The sequence below is a fragment of the Nicrophorus vespilloides genome, unplaced genomic scaffold (genome assembly GCF_001412225.1).
Source record: "Nicrophorus vespilloides isolate i.1.1-1 unplaced genomic scaffold, Nicve_v1.0, whole genome shotgun sequence".
Taxonomy (NCBI): Eukaryota; Metazoa; Arthropoda; class Insecta; order Coleoptera; family Silphidae; genus Nicrophorus; species Nicrophorus vespilloides.
Window position 1 is genome coordinate 152,409 of NW_017098186.1, and position 23,754 is coordinate 176,162.

The window sequence follows — 23,754 nt, forward strand, 5'->3', positions numbered from 1 at the left end:
GACAAATAATAGGTATTGAGTAACTTTTCTATCTGTTCTAGTAGGCAACTATAATATAATAAGAATATATTTGATCTATTCTGTGATAATTTCTAATTACGATGTTGTTTTTACGTCTTAAAAGACTGGTATTTTATCTAAGATACAATTTTGCGTTAAATTAAGTCGCACCACTAGTTTATTGCTTGCGTTGAGTTATGAATTAAGCGTGTCGATTTATTTTAGAATTTATTTCGAGTGTGATGAAAACGCACAAGTGTCATGCCTTAAAATATTTGCAACAGCAAACTATAGTTTCGTAATTATTTATAATAAAATAAAACATGTATGTAACCATTGTATAACAATTCAAGTAATTAGAAATAATAACGCTCTATGTGTAAACCAATATTTATTTCATATTTTCATCTTGACATATTCGGTAAGTAAAATAGAGTAAATATTATTTATATGTTTTCATTTCGAGGATATAAATAATTTAAATAAAAAGAAATTGGCGAAAACCAGTTAATAAAACTGTATATATATATATAATATATCACAAAACATATTATTAAAAATTAAATTTGCAACTGATTTAATTCATTGATCAATTCCTGTTCGTTCTTAATCTTGGCCAGCTGATTAATTTCCAAACTTTTTCCTTGATCCCTCTCATTTTTCAGTGCTTCAATGGCATCCAATTTCTAAATTTTAAATACAATTCATTAACATAAGCAATATATATAAATATATTGAGACATACCTTCTTAATTTTCTTGATCTGCTTATCTTTCTCCACATCACCAGTTAAAGTAATTTTAACATTACTTATAACTTTCGGAGTTTCTGCAGTTGACTCTCCTGCTTCGTCATTTTTACGTGCCTTTTTAGCTTCTCGCTTCTTCCTAAGCTTAAGCGCAGCCTTGGACACTACAGGTTCCTTTTCTAAAAAAAAAAACGAACATTTAACACTTTAACATGGCAGTGTTATATAGTTAACTTACTGAAAGCTGGGATAGGATCATCGTCATCGTGAAGCTTAAAAGTAACTCCTGGTTTGTTGCGCGCAGACGGTGGTCTATATGCCTGGGTCGAAGCCTTTACTTCAGAGGAAGCTATACCTTGAACTTTCACCGAAGATATAACTGGCTCTTTATATATATTTTTAGAGTATTTCTAGAAAATTAAAGGATTATTTTTTGTCTTTCTTTTTCAGAAATTATTATTTACCTGCCACATGACACTATACAACTCAGTATTGTTTGGTACCCGTTTTTCATAAACCAGTGCTCCCGAATAGTGCCATATTTTATAACCATTTTCTATTCTCAGCCTAGGAGCAGTTGTTGCTGTTAAGAAATGCATCCCATCCGGACTCCACTCGACCAACGTAGTGTCGTTTGCTTCGCAAGTTCCTTTAAAAGATTATTATTATTATAAATCTGTTTAAAAAAAATCTTCCATCAATCATTTACCTATGACTTTCCTTGTATTCATGTCCCACAGATCAATATTGCCACGCAAATTACCAAAGGCCCCTACCATCAAAATATTTCCCTGTGGATTATAATGGATTGTATTCTTGTGACCAGCACCAATTTCAAATGCACTTTCACACTTCAAATTGAACACAGTGACTCTAGCTGGCATCAATCCGTAAACCACGCAAAACTCGAAAGCTTTTGGTGACCATAAGACTGCATATATAGGTCCTTCCTTTGCTATAAAAATGAATAAAAACAAAGTTAATAAATTGTATTGGCTCCACAAAAACCTACTTACATAATGATACCAAGTTAGTTTGTCCATTGACGCCAATAAAATGCAAACTCTGGTTACCATAATAAGATTGACCAGTTTTATCTAGATCAGTCACTGTAAGGACTAATGCATGTTGACCTTTGTAGTGCCAAAAGTACTCAACTTTATCTGCTTGAAAGAAACTTTTGCTTGCTACTGCTTGTTGCATATCAAAATCTGGATATTTGAATAACCTATAAAATAAATATGTTAAATTCATAGTTACAAATCATTAATTCAGAAATTTCAGTTAAAATTTAAAATAATTGAAATTACCTTGCAAAAGATGGTTGTCCAGATGTGCCAAGTGTGTGACTAAGTATATAATAACTTCCGACAGCAGGTGATATACTGTAAGAAGTAACTTTACAACATTTTAATCTATGAACAATCCTTTCAAAGTTACAATCTTCATAGAAAACTACATCATTGTTCACAATTTTTGAAAATAGCTTTTCATCCTCACTCCACTTAGGCTCCCTAAAAAACAAACAGTTAATGGAGTCTTTCAATAAATAATATGTATCAACTTACCAGTTACTTTGAGTTTTATGAACAAAACCTTTAACATGTTCTCCTGTTTCTGTTTTATATATGTTCAAGTTTGGCGAACCTTGTGGATTGGTCTTTGTGATCTCATATGGCTCCCAACTCATTAAGTAATTGCTTTTTGGTGAGAACACCAAAAAGTATGTCTTTCTTCCCTCATGAGTGGCAACGTCAGTCCAAGTATCAGTTCGGACAATTTTTAATCTACAAAATATCAAATATAATACCTTAGAAATAATAATATATTATTATTAGTTATATTACGTCGTTCCAAAAGCATATGCAAAATATTTTCCATCAGGGCTAAACTCAGTGATTCTGCAAGACTTGGTTTCAACAGGAGTAAACTGTTCAACATCTCCATAACTTGGTGGGCCGCTGGTAATGTTCAAACCCAAGGAACCACGAACTTAAATAATACAGAGTTATTTATAGAATACTATCTTTCATAATAAATTATATTTACCAGCAATTGGAATAGACGTCGCCATGTTGAGGTTATGTATATCAGCACGTGTCAAAATATCATTGTCAACTGAAACTTCAACTCCTGAGCTGAGAAGCCAAAGCTCATGAAAAATGAGATGAATGGCCACGTGGTGGCGCAATCATCGAATATTAGTTCAACGGCGCCACTAGTGAATACCACCAAATAATTTAAAATATTTTTCTTACAACAATCCTGACTAGTTTAACTATTCTTAATATACTAATCTTCATTAATAAGCGTGATTCAAATAGTTTTATAATCCAAGATGGGACATCTAATTTTTTCCAAACCTTTGTAGAAAAACAAAGATCACTGCATTTAATTGTTTTAACAACAAACAGTTTAATTTAATTTTCATATTATTTCGATTTAAACTAAAGAAATTCTATAAAACACAAGCTAACTATTGTTTTTATTAATTATAATAAAATTTAAAATTATATAATTTTTTCATCTACCCCAAATGTGGACCATTTGGCGTTCCTTAGTACATCGGCGCTAACATTGTTGCCTATATTTACTTTATACTTTCAAATAGTTTTTTTGGTTTTCGCATTATTTGCATTTGGAACCACGACTACTTTTAACCGTGTTTGTTCTCATCCAAATAAGTTTAATTATTATTAAGACTTGTATTATTGGTGATTAGTAGTGATTCATATTAATTATATACTATTATTAAATTATAATATAGAGGTTATGTTTCTTTGTTTTGGTGTAAGGTTCCATCGGCAGCACTGTAGGAGGCGCCACTCGATTTCCAAATTTGCGAGAGTACGCTACCCCACAACGTTTTTGATACCCTGATGTTTCCGAGAAATGTTAAATTGATATATCCTGGTATTATGACAGAGGCTTTTCCTAGAGGGAAGAAGAAGTAGGAAGGAAAAAAATATTTCCGGGAATCCCGGGGTATTAATATAAATTGAATTTTATATTTTCCTCGTAAAATATAAAATACGAGAAACGGTTTAATTAAATTATTTCAAATGAGTTATATATGATATTATCATAATAATTAAAGTAATTCACAATAATATGTTTCATAGTATTGTATGTTTGAGAAAATTGTATTATGTCCTTGATGTATATTATTCGTTTATAAGGTTGCATAGATGCACTATTAGTTAACCTTAGGCAATGTTGGTCAATATCCTCATTATATTCGGTTTGTAAACATAGAATAATTCATTACGTTTTTGAAAATGGCAGATAATGGAAGTGAATCGCAATGTCCGATTTGTGAAACATGTTTTCCTATTGCTGAGATAGAAGCACACGTAAATAAATGCATATTTTTAAATTGTTCTGAAGAAACACAGAAGAGGCCGGCCTCACCAATTGCGGGTAACAAAGCAAAATCACCGCGCTATAATAATGCACCTCCAAAACCCAAAAATTTTCTTCAATCAAAACAATTAGATTTTAAAAATGTACCATCCACCAGCACAAATGGCCCAAGTACTGCAAGTTCAACAAAATTTTCATTTACTGTTCCTTTGGCAAAGCAAGTGCAACCAAAAACTTTAGACCAGTTTTTTGGACAAAGTAAGGTACTGGGAAGCAATACAGTCCTTCGACAATTACTAGGAAAAGCAGATATACCAAATATGATCCTTTGGGGTCCACCAGGTTGTGGAAAAACATCACTCTCTGGTGTTGTGCATGAGATATGTAAAGCCAATCCTAAAACTTTGAAATTTGTACCACTGAATGCTGCCACATGTGGAGTTAAGGAAGTGCAAACTATTATAATGGATGCAAAAATGCAGCAAAAATTTGGCAGAAAAACTGTACTGTTTATGGACGAAATACACAGGTTCAATAAAAGGCAACAGGACATATTTCTTGCTGATGTGGAGAAAGGCACAATCACATTAATTGGAGCTACCACAGAGAATCCTTCATTCAGCTTGAATAATGCCTTACTAAGTAGATGTAGAGTCATTGTGATGGAGAAACTTGAAACTGATTATTTGATTAAAATTTTGGAAAGGGCAGTAACCACATTGGACATTAAAATTGTCAAGTTGAAAGACGAATATTCTTCAGATGATGGGTAATAAGTGAATAGAAAAAAATAGTTTGAAACAATACTAATTTGTTAATTCCAGATTGACTATAGAACTTGATGCTTTGAATTGGATAGCAGATACAAGTGATGGAGATGCTAGAATTGCTTTGAGCAATTTACAATTGTTGCTGCAGCAGAATGACTTAGACAAAAATAAGTTAATAACAGTTGAAGATATTAAAGATGGAATTAAAGTATTTCATTATATATATTGTTGCTTTATTATAAGTTAAATAATGTACATTTTAGAAATCCCATTTACTGTATGATAGGAAAGGGGAAGAGCATTACAATATAATTTCTGCTATGCACAAGTCTATTAGAGGATCTGATGTTAATGCAGCACTGTATTGGACAACAAGGATGATAGTTAGTGGAGAGGATCCTCTCTTTATAGCAAGGAGATTAGTTAGAGCAGCTAGTGAAGATATTGGTAATAAAGAATTAAAATCAATAAATTCGTGAATGTTTATTATATTCATGATAAATGTAGGTAATTCTGATCCTGCTGCACTTCAACTAGCTGTAACAACCATGCAGGGTTGTCAACTGTTGGGAATGCCAGAAGCTGACGTGCTATTAGCGCAATGTGCTATTTATTTAGCTAGAGCCCCAAAATCTAGGGAAGCAGATACAGCTTTGGCAGCTGCTAAGCAAGTAATCAATAGTTGCGAGGGGTTGCAGCCGTCTGTACCAATGCACATTAGAAATGCTCCGACGAAGCTGATGAAGGAATTAGGTATGGTAGCTTACTTTAAAAAAAAGAACTATATATTTCGTAAGTATGTATTTAATACACAATAAATTAATTACATTTTGTTTAAGGCTATGGAAAAGTAGCTTCAGGGACAAAACCATCATTTATGCCAGCAGGGTTGGAAAATGTAAAGTTTTTCAAATAAAATTTGATTACATATAAAATAAATTATAAATTAAACTATCTATACAAATGTTCGATTTATTTATTTTTTGTTTATCTGTAATATACAGACACACACGACTACATTCACTTAATTAATATATGAATTGAAAAATAAACATATCTTTCAAGATTGCAGTTCCAACTAAGTAGTTATGAAATTAACTAATATTGTATTAATTACTATTCATTTATTAACTGCAAAATGGTGAAAACTCCTTACACATTTCCTAATCAAATAAAAATCAAACTTATAAAATCTATAGTACAAATTAAAAGGATAACCGCAATTGAAAATGATTTCAATATTCTTCTACAGCGAAATAATTCTACTTGCTCCTTTTCATTTTATTTTTTGTTTGTTAAAATATAAAATTTCTTAATCCATTGCAATCGTAATTTAAAAATTAATTATTAAAATACAAACTCGGGACCAGCCATATCTATGGCCCAACGGAATTTGTCTCTTTGAGTTTTATTATAGATTTTTTCAATTGCCACATTAAACTTCTTACACCACGCAACCGAAATACGTGGATCTAAATAATTCAACTTTGACGTACCCAGTGCTATGGTTTTGTTTTCATCCCGATCGGTTTCTTGGATTTGTAATTTTCCTAACTGATCATTAAGCCTCTTCACCTGAAGTTTTTTCTTTTCATAAATCTGTTTTTCTTTGACGCTATTCTTTGCATCTCTTTTGGCCTCTTTCATACCACGTTCCGCTTCTCGTATGGCTTCTCTCTTAGCGTCTATTTTTTCTTTGAGTTTTTCCATAGACTTTTCGTGTGTTTTTGGTACAGCCCGTTGATGGTTACATAAGACAGCTACGGCCCTGTTAGCTCTATTGTATGACAAAATCTTCTCTGCCTCATTATCATCGGCATTTGTTAATTCATCTAATTGTTGCTGTAGAGTAAATGAAGCGTTGTAAGTACGGAATACCTTAGCGGTAAGTCCTTCCATAAGTTCATTAAGATGCTTATTCATTACGGAAGTATTTAATCTGTCAAACAAGTCGTCGCTTCCCTTCTTGTTTTCCATAAATAATTGCAAGTTTTTAAATACACGCTTCTCAACAGGTACTTCGTTATAATATCTAATAGAATCTTTTCCGAGAAAGTCGAATACAACTACGTATTCTTTATCGTCCTTCTCTTCGTGAAGTTGAATATGCTCAACTCGCAATGAGCAACAACCAACTGTATCGGCTTGATCTTCGTCTTTTTCATTACCTGCCCTAAGAGCGAGTTTATCAATGAAATACAAAGCGACAGCTCTCTGCCTAATTCTCATTTCCTTCGACTTCCATTCGTCTTTATAAGTGGTTCGAATCTTATCTATGCACCTATGAAGCTTTCTTGCAGTCTCATATTTCTGCCAATCTTTCTCTCCTTTCAATTTAGAACTAGCATTTAACATAACATATTTGACCTATAAATAAGATAACATAATAAATACACTGATTATTTAATAATATATAGTATAATTACCTGTCCTTGAACATTTTCAGTCCATGATGCTAACCAGGTTACTGTTGGATCATGTCTTACATCTTTCCATCTGTGACCTGCTGGTGGTTTTGGAATTTCAGAGTCTTGACTGCAGTTAATTGAAACGTGCTCTGGTTTGACACGTTTCTTTAATTTGCCCATTTTCGGATGTTCTCCACGACCTCTGAATAATCCAGGAGGTTCAATCCTGAAATTGCCTATTTTCTCTTTATGACCATCAATTTTACAAAATCCATATTCCTTAACGATTTCTTCATTTTTTTCCTTAAGGGCAAGCTTTTCTTCTTTTGTGCGATTTCTATTTTTTTCAGACAATTCCAAAAAGTATGCTTGCATTTGCTTAAAATTGCACTTTGATAAATCTACAATTTTAGATTGCTCCTTTTCTGTCATACATTTTCTCCAATCTCCAAAGAAGTTTTTGTTGAAAATATCTTTTGTTGTATAGTCATGATCCAACATTCGAGCATAAAATCCAGCAACTTCTTCAGCCTCCTCACTCAAACGCATTTCTTTACCATCATAGAAGAATTTTATATTCGATGGTAATTTTTCATATGGTGGTGCAAACATAGGACCTCTGTGTTCCAAAAATTTCCACTTTGTTCCATCATCTTTCTTCTCCTCTTCCCACCTGAAAAAAAATAATTCAAATAAATAACAATATAGTTTTAAATATTTAGAGATTTTTTTTGCACATAGGTTAATTACCTAAATTTGTTCCATTTAATAATAGTAACATTTTTTGTTTCATAAGATTGATGATCACTTATACTCTCAGACTTTATCTCTTGTTCTAACTCTGTTTTTATGCATGTACAAAAATATTTAACCTCAAATATACAAAATTGATTTAAGACACTTATCCTGTGATTTGTTTGATGATAAATAAACTTCTTATTAAATTTAACAATATTTCTTAAATTATTCCACAAAAACATTTCAATCATTTGTGAAAATTATGTAAAGGTACACATCATATCACCTAACCTTCATCACTAGCATGTTTGATATCTAATTTATGCACAGCGCCCACTAGTGGGAGCCGCAAAAAGTTTAAATACCGTGAATCTACTCACCATTTCCAAACATGTTCTTCTTCTTCCTTTTTCTTCTTCTTAGTGGAAGTCGTCTCCTGTTTGACTTCTCTTTTTACCTTCTTTTCCTTCTTGACCTTATAACTTTTCTCTTCTTCATCATCATCTGAATTATAATTTTTTCGCTTTTTACTTTTTTCTTTCTTCACCTTCTTCCTTGAGGTGAGTGGCACATCATCATCATCATCTTCCTCAGATTCAATTTTCCTTTTAGATGATTCAAGTCGTGCAGACTAAAAATATAACATTATTAGAACAAATGAAAAAACTTCAATTAATATAATTCTTATACTAGAATTATTAAAATGAAAATGATAATGTTAGTGAAAAAACATATTCCCACAAAAAATCACATAACTAATAGGCAATTGTATTGTAGCATACCAGTTTGTGTTTGTGGACAACTGGCTTGATCTGCAATGAAATACATCTTCAAACATAGAACAGATATAATAAACAATCATGGGTAAAATCCATTTTCTTATTGAGATATTAATGAAAAGTCTATACGTACCAAGGGAATATCTTCTTCACTTTCTTCATCTCCAACACTTTCCTCCAATTTAGGTTCATCTTTGAATTGAGACAAATTATAATCACAGCTGCTGGCAGCTGAAATGTTCGGATCCTTTTCATAGATGTCCTCATCATTTTCTTCTTTCATTTGATAGTCATTTTCTTCTTTTATAACTAATTTTTGGTCATCATCATCAACAGAGTCCTCTCTATTGAATTCATATTCAGGTTCCTTTTTAATAATTTCCTCTTCTTCTTCCTTTATTGGATGAGCTGCAAAGTTTAAAATATTATTATAATTCAATATAAAATTTGGGTACTGTTTAATTACCATAAGATTTTTCTTTATCTTTTCTATCTTTATCACGAGAACTAGAATGCTTATCCCTGTCCTTCTCTCTGTGCTTATCCTTATGTTTATCCTTTGATGAACTGTGTCTATGACGATCTTTATCTCTATCTTTATCCCTTGAACTGGATTTATGTTCTTTATCTCTAGAGCTCTTGTGATCCCTGTCACGATCTTTATCCCTTTCTTTATCTTTATCTCTTGATGAGCTGCTACTAGACTTATGATGATCTCTACTCCTATCTTTATCTCGGCTAGAGGACTTGTGAGATGAGCTATGACGATCCTTGTCTTTTGAGCTCACACTATGCCTATCTTTATCACGGCTTGAACTTTTATGAGATTTGCTCCCATTTTTATCTTTATCTCTGTCCCTATGTTTGTCTTTATGATCAGATTTGTGGCTCTTGTGGTTATCTGAATAACCATTACTCACACCATTCATGTGTGATGATGAGCTGGTTTTGTTGCTCTAAAAATACATATTTTATTGTAATGAAGAGGAAATACGCTTATTATTAACATAAACTAATATTATTTTTACGTTGTAACAGATTGTATGCAAGTGGTGAAGTGGAAAACAGATGGTAAAGTTACTTATTCACCTTAAATGTATAAAAGTTTGATTGCAAAACGCGACTATAAAACCTATTTAATTACTGAAATACTCGATAAAATTAAATAAAAAATACGTATTGAAGAACGTGAAGCAATAATCTAGACTTTACTTTCTACACATTTTTACCAAAAATGTACGGGAAGAGATTATAGAACTTATAGCATGCTTGTATAAGGAAACGTGGGACATAGTCTCTGACGCCATTTTAGGACTTAGAAAAATTTACGCTTGGTCCAAGCGAAATGCAATCAGCAAAGTGCTATTATATTGAAAGATACCAAAAATTCACCTGAGCAAAATTGTAGAGTTTTACAAAAGAAATAAAATTATATACTTACAGAGCCGTTATTTTCATCACTAACTGAGTTTTCGTTGTCCATAGTGTCTAACACCATCCAACTCTGTCGTTTACCAAAGCAGAACACCGATCACAGAATGCTAGGCCAGGCCACAGGTTTTCTCTGCTTTTCTCAAAGTGCTCACTTCGATCAAATGCGCATGCGGCATATTCACTAATGGCAATAACCCCGTAACCCGCCTTATTCAAACGTTCAACTTCTGTATTTCACAATTACATAAACGACATTCAAAGTACACAACTTGTCATAAATTGTTACTTACATTCACACTGCCAATAATCCAAATAGCAATTGTTTCCAAGGCAATCAATTATATATTTATTTATTAATTTATTGTTATCACTGCTACAACTAAAAAATACATTTTTATTATAATTAGCAAGTATTTAATAGTTTTGAAATAACCGACGAAAGGAAGCAAAGAAATATCTAAAATTAGTTCAATAAACAGTAAATTAAAAAAAAAAGTATCTTTTACCTTCGAGAATTTATATTACAATTTTACTGTTACTCACTCATCTCGCGAAAGAGAATGCAAAAACTAAATGAATACTGTGTTATATTAAAAATATCTCAATTTCTATGTTATATTTCAAGAAAAAATAAAATTATAATTATTGTATTATTTACTTACAAATTTATCAGCACTCTATGGTACAAATGAATTGTATGTTTATCAACGTTAAGGTCAATGAAAAAAATAAATATCTGAAGAAAAATTTATTTATTTATTTACAAATTCCTCTTTTCCAAAATTGGGATAAGGATTAATAAAAACATACATATTTATTTTTTATAAAATATTGTCGCGTCCTAGAGATGAGAATCTGGAAAGAGTGTATCGTTGCAAAGTCTCGGTGAATAGGAATTATTGAAATTATCTGAACCTATCAATTAAGACTTATGTTCTTCTCATGGACTACCAACTAAGACTAACTCTACTTCTACAAGTAAAACAGGATGGATGTTATTATTTGGGAGTAGGGTCTCAATTGTAATTTATTAATTAAACATTTCCCATTGATGCTATTTCGATGGAATTTTCTTACTCGCTATTCTGGGTGATAAAATTGCATACTTTCATCCAGACATCACTAATTATCCATAAAAATTGTATATTCTATTGTTATACTCGATATAACATCTACTTTTTATAAATTAGATTAATGTGTTGGTCTTTCAACTTCGAAAATTTAGTAATTACTTGATCCAGAAAATCCTCCTTTGCATAAACTTCCCATAATAACTTACTTTCTACGTAGAGTAAAGATAGAGAAGATGATTTGCGTTCAGTCATAGACTTTGTTGAGTATGCCTTTATGCGTTCTAAACAAGATAATTGACCCTCCACCGAAACGCTTGTACCTGGTATTGTGCAAATCAATACAAATAGCTTATAAGCTTCAGGGAATATCTCTGTAAATTCATTTTCAACAAAGAACCTTAGTATCTGTTCAATACTTAAAGAATGGAATAAAGTGTCCTTATAAAGAACACTTAATTCGTTTATCAACTGTGGCTTATCAAAGATATCGGCGAATTGTTCGATCAGACTATTCAACAAAGTCATTGGAAACGAATCGCTGTAGTTTTTGAACTTCGAGCTATCCGCCAAAGAAATGTATAACATCGAACCCATATCATTGAAACGCGTATCAATTTGTGATATAATATTATCTACGATTTCAAAATATAACGACGCGAGTGTTGTTCTCTCTACATCAATATGTTCAATTTCTTCTTCGCTTAACTTGCTCTGCGCGATTATTATGAAATCATCCAATTGGGAATCCGTTCTCAATGTTTCGATCTGTATCTTCACGCAAGTCAGTAAATTTTGACACAGATAAACATCCAAAGATTTGTTTTCTAAAGTATTAAAAAGTGTATCTGTGATACTGAATATTTGACAATAAACTGTTGTTAAGAAAGCGAATTCAATTTTGCTAAAATGTTTTAAGTAATTCATAGATGAGTTAACGGACTCCGCAGATGAACTTGGATCACTGATAATTTTAGAAAATACTTGATGTAATTGGTGCCATTCAGTATTTACGATATGAAGAACACGGGAAAGTGAAGACCAGTATGATTCGCAAACCATAGGAAAACACTTTTGGATAACTGAAGTTAGAAAAAAGTTTCTTTTCGCACACCGATGAAAAAAATGCGGAATTGAAGAAATCGTGGCAAAAAACAATCTACAATTTTGGATGTGATTGGATCCATTCTGAAGGATTAAAGTTAATCGAGTGATTGGAGCATGTGGAGCGTCACGTTTCATTTCATTCACAAGTTCATCTAAACAAGTTTTTTTAATAGAAGCGCCATCATAACATTGTGCAACTAATTTCTTTTCATAATGTAAAGGCTTTAAAACATTAGTAATAATAACATATAAATTAGATGCAGTTGTCTCTTCGTTTATATCGTAAAAACCTAAACATCGTTCCTTCAATTCGCCTAATTTATTAACAAACCTTAAAGACAGAGCGCATTGAGGTTTTTCAAGTAAATCCGCGGAATCGTTAACTTGAACAGCATAATACAAAGCATCTTTTACCTCTTGATGGATTATATCTATAAGATAGTTTGCAATACATTGAATTAAATCATTTTGAATGGATTGACAAACATCTGTAGAAGTAGCTTCGATTTTTAATACGTGCTCTTGCATATCTGAATCGCGTTTAATCAACATATTAAACAATTCTTTAAAATTATTGCAGTTTGATGAACCAGACGTATCCAGATCCTGAAAGGAAAGTTGCTGTTTTACCAGTGTCACTGTAACATCTATCAAATAACTTAAGAGTTTTCTGTTCTTTTTAACTTCTTCATTGAATCTCAACAAAATCGCTGGATCTCCTTTTAAAGCATTCGCTAATATGAGAGCATCTTTATCCATACGTTTCAGTGATAGAAAATTCTGCATGTGTTCTTTGGAACGCTCATGTTTCCTTACGCTGGCTGACAAGTTTTTAAGATCTGAATATCCTTGTGTCACCCAAACTGTTTGTTTGTAATTGGATAATAATAAACACGGCCAACAAAATAACGAATTTTTGAATGTGCTACCGCACAGCCATTTGTGATTATCGTACCATGAAGTTTTGAAAGACCTCGAAAATGTTTGTCCAAGTTTCCTATCTTTATACAGAATAGTTAATGCAGGCACTGGTCGAGGAAAAGATAGTATGTCTTGTCGTTCAATATTGTTACGTTGAGCATAGGGTGTTTCCAATAAACTGCAAACGATATCATGAACAACGTCCATTTCATGGGTCGTAACTGCATCGTTTTCACTTTCTTCAATGTGTCGGTCATTGCTAACATTGCAACTTGGCTCAAAAGTGTGCTGTTGAGTAATATTTACATTATTCTCATTACTTTCAGTTAGAAAATATACGGTTCCATCCCCTTCATAAGTCACTTCATTGCAACAATTAATTTGCTCGTTTATAGTTAATTCATCATTAATAGTTATTAATTGACTTGCGTTCAAATCGATTATTTCATTTTGATTGTATTCAACTTTATTTGTTGACTTTGTAGAACATGACTGAAAAGACACAATTAGTTATTACATATTTTTTTTACCTCGAAACTATAAGATTAGATAAAAGTTAATTAAGTATAAATAGTATTTACCTCGTCTATTATACAATAAAATACTTACAGATTCATATAAATCCAAAATATCTTCATAACAATTTTCAGTGCTTGATGTATAAGAATTGTTTACTGAAAGTTGTGAAACCGTTCTATTCTGATTACCACTTTGTACATTGCCGTATCCAAATTCATTTTCGAACAACATTTTTTGTATGTTTATACGAGCAAGCTGATTCTTTTTGGGGCAAAGTCGTTTGAAAATCGGCAAACAACTTAGTAAAAATTGTTCATCGGGGTGAGGTTCTTTACCGATTATTTGTAAAAGCTTCTCATCTTCTGCAACCTCGCGTTTACGTTTCTTTTGATGATTTTTGTTTTGAATCTCAATGAAGGTGCTGGGTGTATCTGTATTTCTGGTAGAATTTTCTGTATCTGTAAATTCGTGGTTTCCTTGAAATTCTTGCATTTGTTGAAACTCGTTTAAATAGCTTTGATCGTCTTCAAATTCTTTCTCATTTTCTATAGAACTTTCTCTGAATTCTATGTGAGGAATTAGAAATAACATGTAATTATAATAAACCCATTTCTTTTTGCTTCCCACTTTCGATCCAGCAGTATATTTAATGGCACGATGATATCTGATGAAGGCATCTCTTAAAGAACGCCACCTTTTCTTTACTGTATCGGTATCTAAAAAAACAAAACAAAAATAGCAAATATGCTATTACCACTTTACACATAGATTTCCAAAATTAAATCTATGCCAACACTATGTACAACATAAGTTACCCGGCGCATTCACATTATTAGTTAACATCGAATCATATGCATTTCAATATATGATTTATGTGAAGGCGCCGGGTACTCCAACCTGTAATTTTCTTTTAAAACTAGATGACATAATGTTTAAAATCTATTTTATTATCTGTATAGTTTAATTTATTATAGACTACATATTATTCTTAATAATCTGCTCACCTAATTGCAATAAAATCGCTACTTCTTTCCATGCTTCCTCTCGAGTATTACTATTTTTGTAAGTTATTAACCCCTTATCATACAGAACAGGTCTCTTTTCTACTTCTAGTATTAATGATTCTTCCATTACTCCGCTGGTGCAAAAACCAGGTTATTCCCCGAATTTCTATTATGTAAGCTTCGGCGTACGTTAGAGTAACCCGATGTAATTACATCATGAAGATTTCTTATTTTATATATTTGCTGCAACGACTGAAGCAACTATTGAAGTAGGAATACAATATAGACAGGAATTAATCAATACTAAATAAATGGAAGCAATGGTATAACAGGAAAATGTAAACAAGCAATTAAAATAGTTGTTGAGGATTCGGATAGAGGCGCTGCTTCATAAATCTATATGAGCACAGAAGTATATCTACCCTTAAGTAGTATTCGCAACGCGAAAACAAGTTTTTATATGGATTCATAGAAAGCATTATTTCTTCAGGTAGTCAATAAATATATTATTTATATATCTAAAAAATTTATTCATTCACAAAATATATTACTTCTGTACAATATATAATGATACGTAATTGCTACAAAAAAAAATGAAAATACTCAATCTTTGGATTAATTTTTATTTGTACCTTCTTCTGGAGCCCAACATTAAAATACACATGCATAGAATCGAAGTAAAATATAATTTTTATATTGTTTTTCTTACAAATTTATTAATAATTATTATTAGTTAGTAATTATATAAAACAATTGCAATAGAAATATATAGTAAACTGAAATTATACGTAATATTGACAAATCATTGATAATCATTATTTGTTGCAAATAAAAATAAACTTATATTGATAACAGAATAATAATAAAGAATAAATGAAATCTTTATTTAGATTAAAAAAAAATACGATTTAATAAGTAATAAATCGTAAGAAATCAATGATTGTAAAATACAATAATATCAAAATTCAAATTTGGGAGTGCCATCAACATTCCAAGTATTCTTAACCTTTTCAAAGGCAAATGATAAATAGATTGAGGACACTTCCCATTCTGATTTGGATAGAGTTCCAATCTTCATTCTTCTGTCCTCATTGTTTTGCTTTAAGAAGTTCTCAGCATGGGTATAATCATTTGGAGATGTGCCCACTGTAGATTGATCAGATGGATAGGTTTCCAAACTGGACATATTGCTCAGTAAATTTCGTCCTTCCAACTTCAATCTTTCAAAAGTGTTGTAAAACTTTTCCTTGTTAACCAGCTTCAAGCCATATTTTTTTGCAAGCTCAGTTAGTGTTGGGAAATGTACTAAAAATTCAGGACAATGAACAACACCATCCAAATGAAAGTTGTACCTGGCACCAAATAGTGGAGGCCTATCAGTATCACACTCAAAAGAAACTTTGTAGACATCATTGCCAAACTTATTCATACCAGCCTTGTTTCTTCTTGACATAAGTTCATTTGCATCAGGAATTGTGCCAATAAAATAACCACCAGGGTTTAAACATTCAGCTGCATTTCGTATCATGCATTCAGCTTGAGGCAAACTTTCAAAGCTGTAGTGAAATGCAAACTGACAACTCACCAAATCCAGCTTTATTGAAGGATCTGCATACTTTTCACGTAAACGGACTTTGGTACAATCAGCATGTATTAGCTCTATACTATATGAACTACCGTTTCTTTTATTTGTTTCATAACGAGACTTACATTGATCCAGAGATACAGCAGCAATATCTGAGCAAATTAAATGTGAAATGCCAGCTTTTCTCCATTTCAGGAGGTCACCACCCTTGCCGCAACACATATCTAAAACACGTATTGGTACATTGTGTCGTTTGCTGTCTTTTATCTTAACTATATATTCATTTATTTGCATGCTCTTGATCCAATTATGAAAGTTTCTCATGTACACTATACGAGACTTGTTGCGTTCATCCAATCCTTTTTCCTCTAATTTATTGTAGTGAGTTTCAATAACACTGGCATAACCTGTTTGTTTCTTGCAATCTTCCTCTATTACATCATGTTTCCTTTTCTTAGGCGCCGTTTCATGTGATTGCGTAGTTACGATAGGCTCTTTTATAACAGTCTCTGGAGCTGCTTCATTCACTTCTTGCTCTGGGTCAGTTTCCATTTCATTCTCAATTTTCTTAATAACACTAACTCTTTGAACTTCACAAGCTCTGGCATCGGATTCAACAGCAGCCAGCAATAACTCCTTTTCCAAGTCATCATTATCACTTCCAGACATTATATATTTGTACTTACACTTCTCAATAACAAAAATAAAAATGTAACTGAACCTCTATTTGGTTTTGTATTATTGCTGATGGATAGATGCATGGGTTACATATGTTACTGCATATAGCCAACGTAAGAAGAAAATAAACATTATTCAAATTATATATAAAATATATGTCCACAATTGTAATATAGTTACACTAATCCCGTTTATATCAATAAATAATGAAGTATAAAACTAATATTGTATAATTTATCTTAAAACATTGCCTAAATATCCGATTTGCTAAATATGCAGAAACAAGATTACCAACATAGGTACATCATAATAGTTGAAGTTTCATCCTATTTTAAAGGTTATGTTGGTTTATGTGTAAAAGGGTGACAATATTGATTGTTGAAGATGTTTAAAAAATTCCATAAACTACCTCAAAGGAAACAATTCAACTTGAAACCAGATGAATTGTTGGAAGATATAAATAAAGTTAGTGGTGACGAAGATCAGAGAAATAAATTGTATATATGCATAGAAGATAAAATTCCACCTCAAGAAAACAAGTTCACCAAAATTGAAGACTTTCTACATCGTTCAGATAGATTGGAAAACCTATCAGAGACGTTAATTGAGTTGTCAGATGAATTAGGAGCTTTAGAAAAACAACTTAAACTAGCTTCATGTCATCTTAAAGATATGGTATCAGAAACATTAGTTAAACATAGTTCATAATATTCAATCACTTTATTATGTTTTTTTATTGTTACATTATGCTATTAATTCACGAAAATAAAAACTTATTATATAAGGAGTCTATATGAGTTGAGACTATAATGGTAATTGGTATTCTGCTGCTATTTGACGAACGTTTGGGTCATTGCCACCAACGCAAAAACTGCATGGGTAAACTAAAATAATATATAGAAAAGTATGTAAATTATAAGTTTTATAATAAATAATCCATCACCCTACATGTATTGTTATTCTTTCGATGTTTTGTTATATTTATTCATTTTATAATATAATTTTATATAAAAAATATTTGTGTTAATTTTAATAAATGAAATGATGTATTACATTATGCTTTAGAGTTGAAAATACTCACCACAACTAAAGTATGACATCTTAGCAAGTAAGCAATTCTAAGGAAGAAAAGAAGAGATCATAAAAGCTGGTTAAAAGTCAATAAATTTATTTGTATAAATTGATATGGTTACAATCATACAATATCCTGAATTAAACTAATATGTGTGTATAAAATTCCTTGGCATATCTGTCCCCAGGTCCATACTTGCGTAATGCGATGAATGCCATACATTGAAAATTCTTGAACTGGCGGAGTTTACTATAAATTTATTTAATTTAACCAACTTTTTCAGTGCACGAAAAGAACCCAAGGCGTTGATACATATACCATAATTTGCGAAAAGAATAAGACGAAGAGCTTGTAAAAAAATCAATAGTCTTTATTAACAATCATTTTAGTCTTAATTGGACGGATTCGAGTCAAGTTTTTAACAATCTACGTTACATAAAGTATTAATTCATTAACAGTTCATATAATCATTTGAATCAATATACATTGTATAGTATTACTTAATATTGGTAAATATATAATCGTTTAATAAAATATACAACATTTGTAATAGGTACTAATGAGTAAGTTTATTTATAAAATAAACCGATTAGGAAAGTTAGTAAGTGCTTTCAAAGTTAAGTACGGCGTTGTAAATGTGTTACTTGGAATACAATTGTTGTTAAAATTCCCTTCCCACAATGTAAATGCTTTTGATCCCTATGAGTGAGTTTATTGTCTAATTAATAGAATTAAAGAGGTTGGTCTGGTAAGCAACAGAAACTACTTAACGTCAACTTGCCTGCAGGTTTGCATTGCAGATGGTCATCAATGTATTGACATGGACATGTTAGATTGGCGCAGTGCCGACCGCCCTTTGCAGGTGGACTAGCTAAATACCCTCTAACTCTATCTTTCCCCCATCTAGAAGCATAACGCAGATACAAGAGCGTCGCTCTTTCCTAAAATAATAACAAAACAGATATATAATAGCATGGGACATTTTGCAAAGTGCTTACTATTATGTTAAATATTTTATTTTTAGTCAATGCCACGACGTGCCAGAATTGAGGATAAACAAGGACAGCAGTCTCTTATGTCTGTGCGGGGAGGTTTGTTCGCCAATAGATCTTCAATGTACTGACAAGGACATAGAGAAGTGGTAATGTGTCTTGGATTGGAAGGATTGCCCATGGCTTCATCTAATGTCCAGTCTAATCTTCGACGTAAGAAATCTTTACCCCATCTTTGCAAGTACCGCGTGAATACCTGTTCAGCCCGACCCTGCAATAAATACGCTTTGTCTATTTACTCTACTCAATTTCAATATAATAAAATTATTAATATAATAGTAAGCACATTAACAAACAATTAGAATTTAAAATCCCTCTTCAATTCGGAATTTGTAAATAGTAAATGGATCTGAATATTATTACAAAATACGCAATTTAAATATTCCATAATTATTTTGTTTATGTAAACCATTTATATCAGTTGGGTTATAAATAATATTTCAAGGTGAGATAAACAGATAAAAAAATATTCCGAAACTTTTACTATTAATTAACATTATTTCATTGATTCTCACCTGTTTTCTGGATAATCTCGTAGTTCTGCTACCCTGTATAACAATATCATGAGCGCTGATGTCCATTCTTTGCTCCCACCCATTCGAGTCTCTTTCCTGCTGCTCTACGCTAGTTTGCAAACGGTCTATGCACTGTGCAGGATCCAAGTAAATGAAGCACAAAGTTACTTTGTGACATGAAATTTTTCCTCGGTCGTCAAGAGCCAAGACGATCTTGTGCCTCAGCAATTGCTTATTTACATGCGCGAGACATCTTTCTAAGTTTCTAGCTAATTTGAATTTGATCCACATAGAAAAGAAAATTGCGGCCGCGTTTAATATTAACCATCCGATGCCAAGCCCAAATAAAGTTAAGCCCGTCAGACCGGAAAACAATAAACTCAGAAGCACGCAGAACGCCAATGTTATCCACACAACAAGCACTCTTTTGTAGCAGATATTGTACATAGTGAACCTATAATCGTTCACTAACAATTCCATTGTTTGTACATACTCTTCAACAGTGAGCTGAAACAATAACAATAGCAATTCCAATGAATCATCATAATGTGTGTAGTATACATAACAACATAAACATAACATTTTATTTCTTCATTTAATATGGACATACTTATAATTAATTATAGGCGTTGTCTAAAAACTTGTTTTTAATTAAAAATCTTTTTGATTTGTTAAAAATGAAACTCGTTATATTCTAATAAGATTATCAATTTAAAAAAAATAAATAAAAGCGAACAAAATATTTGATGTTAGTACTCACTGTTAATCCTTGTGCCATTAATTCTTCAGGTACTAATTCTGGACGGAATTGAGCTGGTGTAACCCATGGGAATCTTGTATTCACTGGTAATAGGGTAACTATAATATCGCCATTATCTAAAAGCAAATACAAATAAAACTATTATTTAACAACTTAAATAAATACAATATAAATACGTACTAAATCCCTGTCTGATTGTCTCTCCGCTGGTTGGTAACTCGACATTTCGTAAATTTTTAGGGTCCAATATTGCAGGAGCGTTGTTATCCTGTCCAGTTGAATTTACACTTCTCTCCAAGTTAACTTGCACACTTTCCGTTGTTATAACCGCTGCTTGCGCACTTTTTCCAGGACCTGATTCCTCCTCGAAGTGGACCCATGCCTTACTTGGCGATGGTTGTGCAACAGGAGCAACGGAGTCCCCTTGTCCAATTTCTACCTTCGTTTCTTTTATATTGGAGCCCATTTTTATTATTAATTATTGGACCTGTACTTTGAATACGCTGATTGTTACATGGTATAATGTGTACTGACTTATGACTACTTGTACACTGATAAGATACTAAAGGGGGGCGTTTCTTCGTTTTAATGTTTCTTTTGTACCTGCCAGGTGAGCTGGCATTATTTACCATCTACCTGTACACTCTTTAACAACAATAATACTAGGTGGCGCACTGCGTTGCGTTTGAATCAATCGTGAACGTATGCAGGTGTATTGTAATTATACTTTGTAATCAATAATATTATTCTTTTATTAGCATTGTAATTTATATTCATATGAATGCGCACACAAATCTCACTTCGCTTTGTATATACAAATATGAACATACATATTCTTTGCATATAAAACATGACTCGTCTATAGAATGTGGCACACTTTTATCATATAGCATTTGAAGCTAATTTAAATACTTCGATTAATTTTAATTATTCGCGTTAATATTATTTTAAATGATAAATTTATGAAAATTAAAAACTTATTATACAAAACATTTAATTATACTTCTCTATATTTACGTTCATTAGATTATAATGACTTTTAAAGAACTAATTGATTAATATTTAATTGCAAATTATATTTTAAAAACTTCGAAATTTAAATATTTTGTTTATTCTTTAAGAAAATATATTATATAACATTGCTATTGCAATTTAGTTTAGTATATAAAATTGCAAATTCAGAAGCAAAAGAGTATAATAGATTTTCTATTAAAACGCTAATACAGTTCAAACTCAGTACTTAACAGTTTCGAAACTGAACAAATTCGGTACTAGTTGAATACTCTGAACTCAAAAGTCTATTCTCATAAAGAACAATAGCGAAATAACATGTAAGGTGTAAGGAAAGTTTATGCATTTACATTATTCTTTATAATCATAAGCTCAGCAGCAAAAGTTAACGAATGATTCACCGACGAATACCGAATTTACTGTGGTAATTCGGAACTGCATACAAAATGCGTAAACATTACATTTTTGTTTATCAAACATTTTTGTTGATGACACATATCATAAATTTAAATATATTATTTTTGTTTAAAATTAAATTTTATTAATGATCATGATACAAGGTACACCTGAACGCATATTAAGGGTCACCAAGACCGTAAATGAGAGGAATGGGATGTAAATAATCTTGAGGTTATGAAAATACAATATTGAAATATGTACTAATCAATAAGTCAATAAATTTATATAATTCATTTTTGTCAATCTGATACTACGCGATGATGATATTAGTTTACTGGGATTATATAAATAAATATAAAGTAGTACACATTTAAATATTTATTTTAACGGTAAAATAAAACATAAGCTATAGAACATCTAAAAATATATAATAATATATAAAATTCAATTTCAGGTTGTACCACTCTGTGCAACATAATTACGAAAGTAAATAAAAATTATAATTAATTGCTATCTGATGATACAGCAGCCTGCTATAAACAATCAATCAATTCTTTTTAAGTCCTTTAGATTGTTCAATTTTCGTATAAATTTTCTTTTCAATGCCTTGCAACACGTTGTCAGTATGATCCTTTAGTTTATCCTTCTTCAACGCCAGTTCTTCTTTCTTATCCTTCATTGAATAGATGAGGGTCTCTTTCTTCTCTTGGTACATTTCCTTCAATTGCTGAGTACTTGGCACAGGCTTAATATAACCCCATTTCTTTAAGTAATTAATTGATAATGTTGTACCACCCAATGTAACAGTGTATCTGAAGGGTGTTGCCACTTTATAGAGAGCATAAGAGATAGCCAAATAACCCATGCTTGAGTCCCTTAAAGGGTTAGTTATTTTTTCACTGACATTCCAAGTTTCCATAATTGCCACAATGTCTATTCCACTGAAATATAAAAAAAATATATTTATAATTACAATTGTTATTATTGTAAATATATTACCTTTTAGCTAAGTAATAGAATCCGCCGAACCAAGCAGCTGATGTTACTAAATGAACTGGAACCAGAACATACCAGTAGTCCCTGTACATTTGTTTAAACCTTTGAAAAATTGAAATCTTCTTAACAGGTTCCTCAATTTCATCCTGTTTATTCCCAGAGTAGTGCCTCACATCAGCAGTATACTTAAAATTATATTTACAAGCACACAGTGTGTCCAGTTGGTAATTGTAATTACGGTTAGTATTCTGCACAATAAAATTATTTAAAACAGGTGTGTTAGATAAGTACTTTGGCAAAAGAATGGATGTACATCTTCTGTTCCGTAATATTGTTCTATATACAATTGTTGCCATTTTTCATTGATGTCCTGGAGTTTACAAGGAATGAGAACAAATATTTAACCTCAAAATACCTACAAAACAAAACGCATTACACTTATTTACGTGCTGTATATTGGCGAGTAAACTATTTACCTTAGAAGTATGTGTTATTTAGTAATGGTTTCACTTGCGGTAATAGTTTACCATTTTTCTGACACATTACAATTCGTAAGCCGACATCGTCGTAGACATGCCTGACAATCTAGTATTCGCTGATTGTCACTATCATTGCCTATTACCTATGACCTCAGGCCATTTTTATCTTCCGATACTAATTGAAACTGCTATTTTTTTTTCAAACTTTTTACTACTTTACTGCAATACTAAAAGTAGATATATAATGCTCTAAATTACGACCTAAATAAACAGACATATAAATAATCTTGTAAACACCTACAAAATTGGCAGATTTACAATTCGTACATGTTATAATAGAATCTGT

At 31.6% G+C, this 23,754-nt stretch overlaps 8 protein-coding genes across 11 annotated transcripts; 2 read left to right on the forward strand and 6 right to left on the reverse strand.

Moving 5' to 3' along the window:
* Window positions 1-542: 542 nt before the first annotated feature.
* Window positions 543-2,898, reverse strand: LOC108561863 (eukaryotic translation initiation factor 2A). The gene is made up of 10 exons (XM_017919966.1): window positions 2,798-2,898; window positions 2,596-2,740; window positions 2,317-2,535; window positions 2,059-2,262; window positions 1,765-1,976; window positions 1,458-1,703; window positions 1,213-1,397; window positions 987-1,158; window positions 746-927; window positions 543-686 (listed from the first exon to the last, which is right to left on the reverse strand). Exons 1-10 carry the CDS (start codon window positions 2,820-2,822, stop codon window positions 561-563), a joined length of 1,716 nt encoding a protein of 571 aa, XP_017775455.1. The 5' UTR covers window positions 2,823-2,898; the 3' UTR covers window positions 543-560.
* Window positions 2,899-3,944: 1,046 nt separating this feature from the next.
* On the forward strand, window positions 3,945-5,889 carry LOC108561859 (ATPase WRNIP1-like). Its single transcript, XM_017919959.1, has 5 exons — window positions 3,945-4,880; window positions 4,936-5,089; window positions 5,145-5,328; window positions 5,389-5,634; window positions 5,721-5,889. Exons 1-5 carry the CDS (start codon window positions 4,027-4,029, stop codon window positions 5,795-5,797), a joined length of 1,515 nt encoding a protein of 504 aa, XP_017775448.1. The 5' UTR covers window positions 3,945-4,026; the 3' UTR covers window positions 5,798-5,889.
* A 101-nt stretch (window positions 5,890-5,990) lies between these two features.
* LOC108561858 (DNA topoisomerase 1) lies at window positions 5,991-10,494 on the reverse strand. Of its 3 annotated transcripts, XM_017919956.1 has the most exons (7): window positions 10,248-10,494; window positions 9,273-9,762; window positions 8,940-9,214; window positions 8,810-8,839; window positions 8,408-8,658; window positions 7,308-7,962; window positions 5,991-7,248 (listed from the first exon to the last, which is right to left on the reverse strand). In XM_017919956.1, exons 1-7 carry the CDS (start codon window positions 10,302-10,304, stop codon window positions 6,229-6,231), a joined length of 2,778 nt encoding a protein of 925 aa, XP_017775445.1. In that variant the 5' UTR covers window positions 10,305-10,494; the 3' UTR covers window positions 5,991-6,228. The 3 variants fall into 3 exon arrangements, with proteins under 3 accessions (XP_017775445.1, XP_017775446.1, XP_017775447.1); XM_017919957.1 differs by lacking the exon at window positions 8,810-8,839; XM_017919958.1 differs by lacking the exons at window positions 8,408-8,658; window positions 8,810-8,839; window positions 8,940-9,214; window positions 9,273-9,762; window positions 10,248-10,494 and adding an exon at window positions 8,040-8,293.
* Window positions 10,495-11,030: 536 nt separating this feature from the next.
* LOC108561857 lies at window positions 11,031-15,150 on the reverse strand. Its single transcript, XM_017919954.1, has 3 exons — window positions 14,862-15,150; window positions 13,948-14,573; window positions 11,031-13,830 (listed from the first exon to the last, which is right to left on the reverse strand). The coding sequence occupies exons 1-3, from the start codon at window positions 14,986-14,988 to the stop codon at window positions 11,413-11,415; spliced, it is 3,171 nt and encodes a 1,056-aa protein (XP_017775443.1). The 5' UTR covers window positions 14,989-15,150; the 3' UTR covers window positions 11,031-11,412.
* A 645-nt stretch (window positions 15,151-15,795) lies between these two features.
* LOC108561860 (mRNA cap guanine-N7 methyltransferase) lies at window positions 15,796-17,202 on the reverse strand. The gene has a single exon (XM_017919960.1). The coding sequence runs from the start codon at window positions 17,113-17,115 to the stop codon at window positions 15,820-15,822; it is 1,296 nt and encodes a 431-aa protein (XP_017775449.1). The 5' UTR covers window positions 17,116-17,202; the 3' UTR covers window positions 15,796-15,819.
* A 242-nt stretch (window positions 17,203-17,444) lies between these two features.
* On the forward strand, window positions 17,445-18,071 carry LOC108561855. The gene has a single exon (XM_017919951.1). The coding sequence runs from the start codon at window positions 17,509-17,511 to the stop codon at window positions 17,830-17,832; it is 324 nt and encodes a 107-aa protein (XP_017775440.1). The 5' UTR covers window positions 17,445-17,508; the 3' UTR covers window positions 17,833-18,071.
* Window positions 17,835-21,390, reverse strand: LOC108561850 (transmembrane protein C9orf91-like). Of its 2 annotated transcripts, none has more exons than XM_017919944.1 (5): window positions 20,704-21,390; window positions 20,524-20,639; window positions 19,764-20,270; window positions 18,978-19,137; window positions 17,835-18,008 (listed from the first exon to the last, which is right to left on the reverse strand). In XM_017919944.1, the coding sequence occupies exons 1-5, from the start codon at window positions 20,987-20,989 to the stop codon at window positions 17,929-17,931; spliced, it is 1,149 nt and encodes a 382-aa protein (XP_017775433.1). In that variant the 5' UTR covers window positions 20,990-21,390; the 3' UTR covers window positions 17,835-17,928. The 2 variants fall into 2 exon arrangements, with proteins under 2 accessions (XP_017775433.1, XP_017775432.1); XM_017919943.1 differs by lacking the exon at window positions 17,835-18,008 and adding an exon at window positions 19,195-19,459 and having other exon boundaries at window positions 19,046-19,137.
* Window positions 21,391-22,365: 975 nt separating this feature from the next.
* LOC108561851 (uncharacterized protein C18orf19 homolog B) lies at window positions 22,366-23,668 on the reverse strand. The gene is made up of 3 exons (XM_017919945.1): window positions 23,406-23,668; window positions 22,933-23,344; window positions 22,366-22,874 (listed from the first exon to the last, which is right to left on the reverse strand). Exons 2-3 carry the CDS (start codon window positions 23,283-23,285, stop codon window positions 22,481-22,483), a joined length of 747 nt encoding a protein of 248 aa, XP_017775434.1. The 5' UTR covers window positions 23,286-23,344; window positions 23,406-23,668; the 3' UTR covers window positions 22,366-22,480.
* Between the last annotated feature and the right edge of the window lie 86 nt (window positions 23,669-23,754).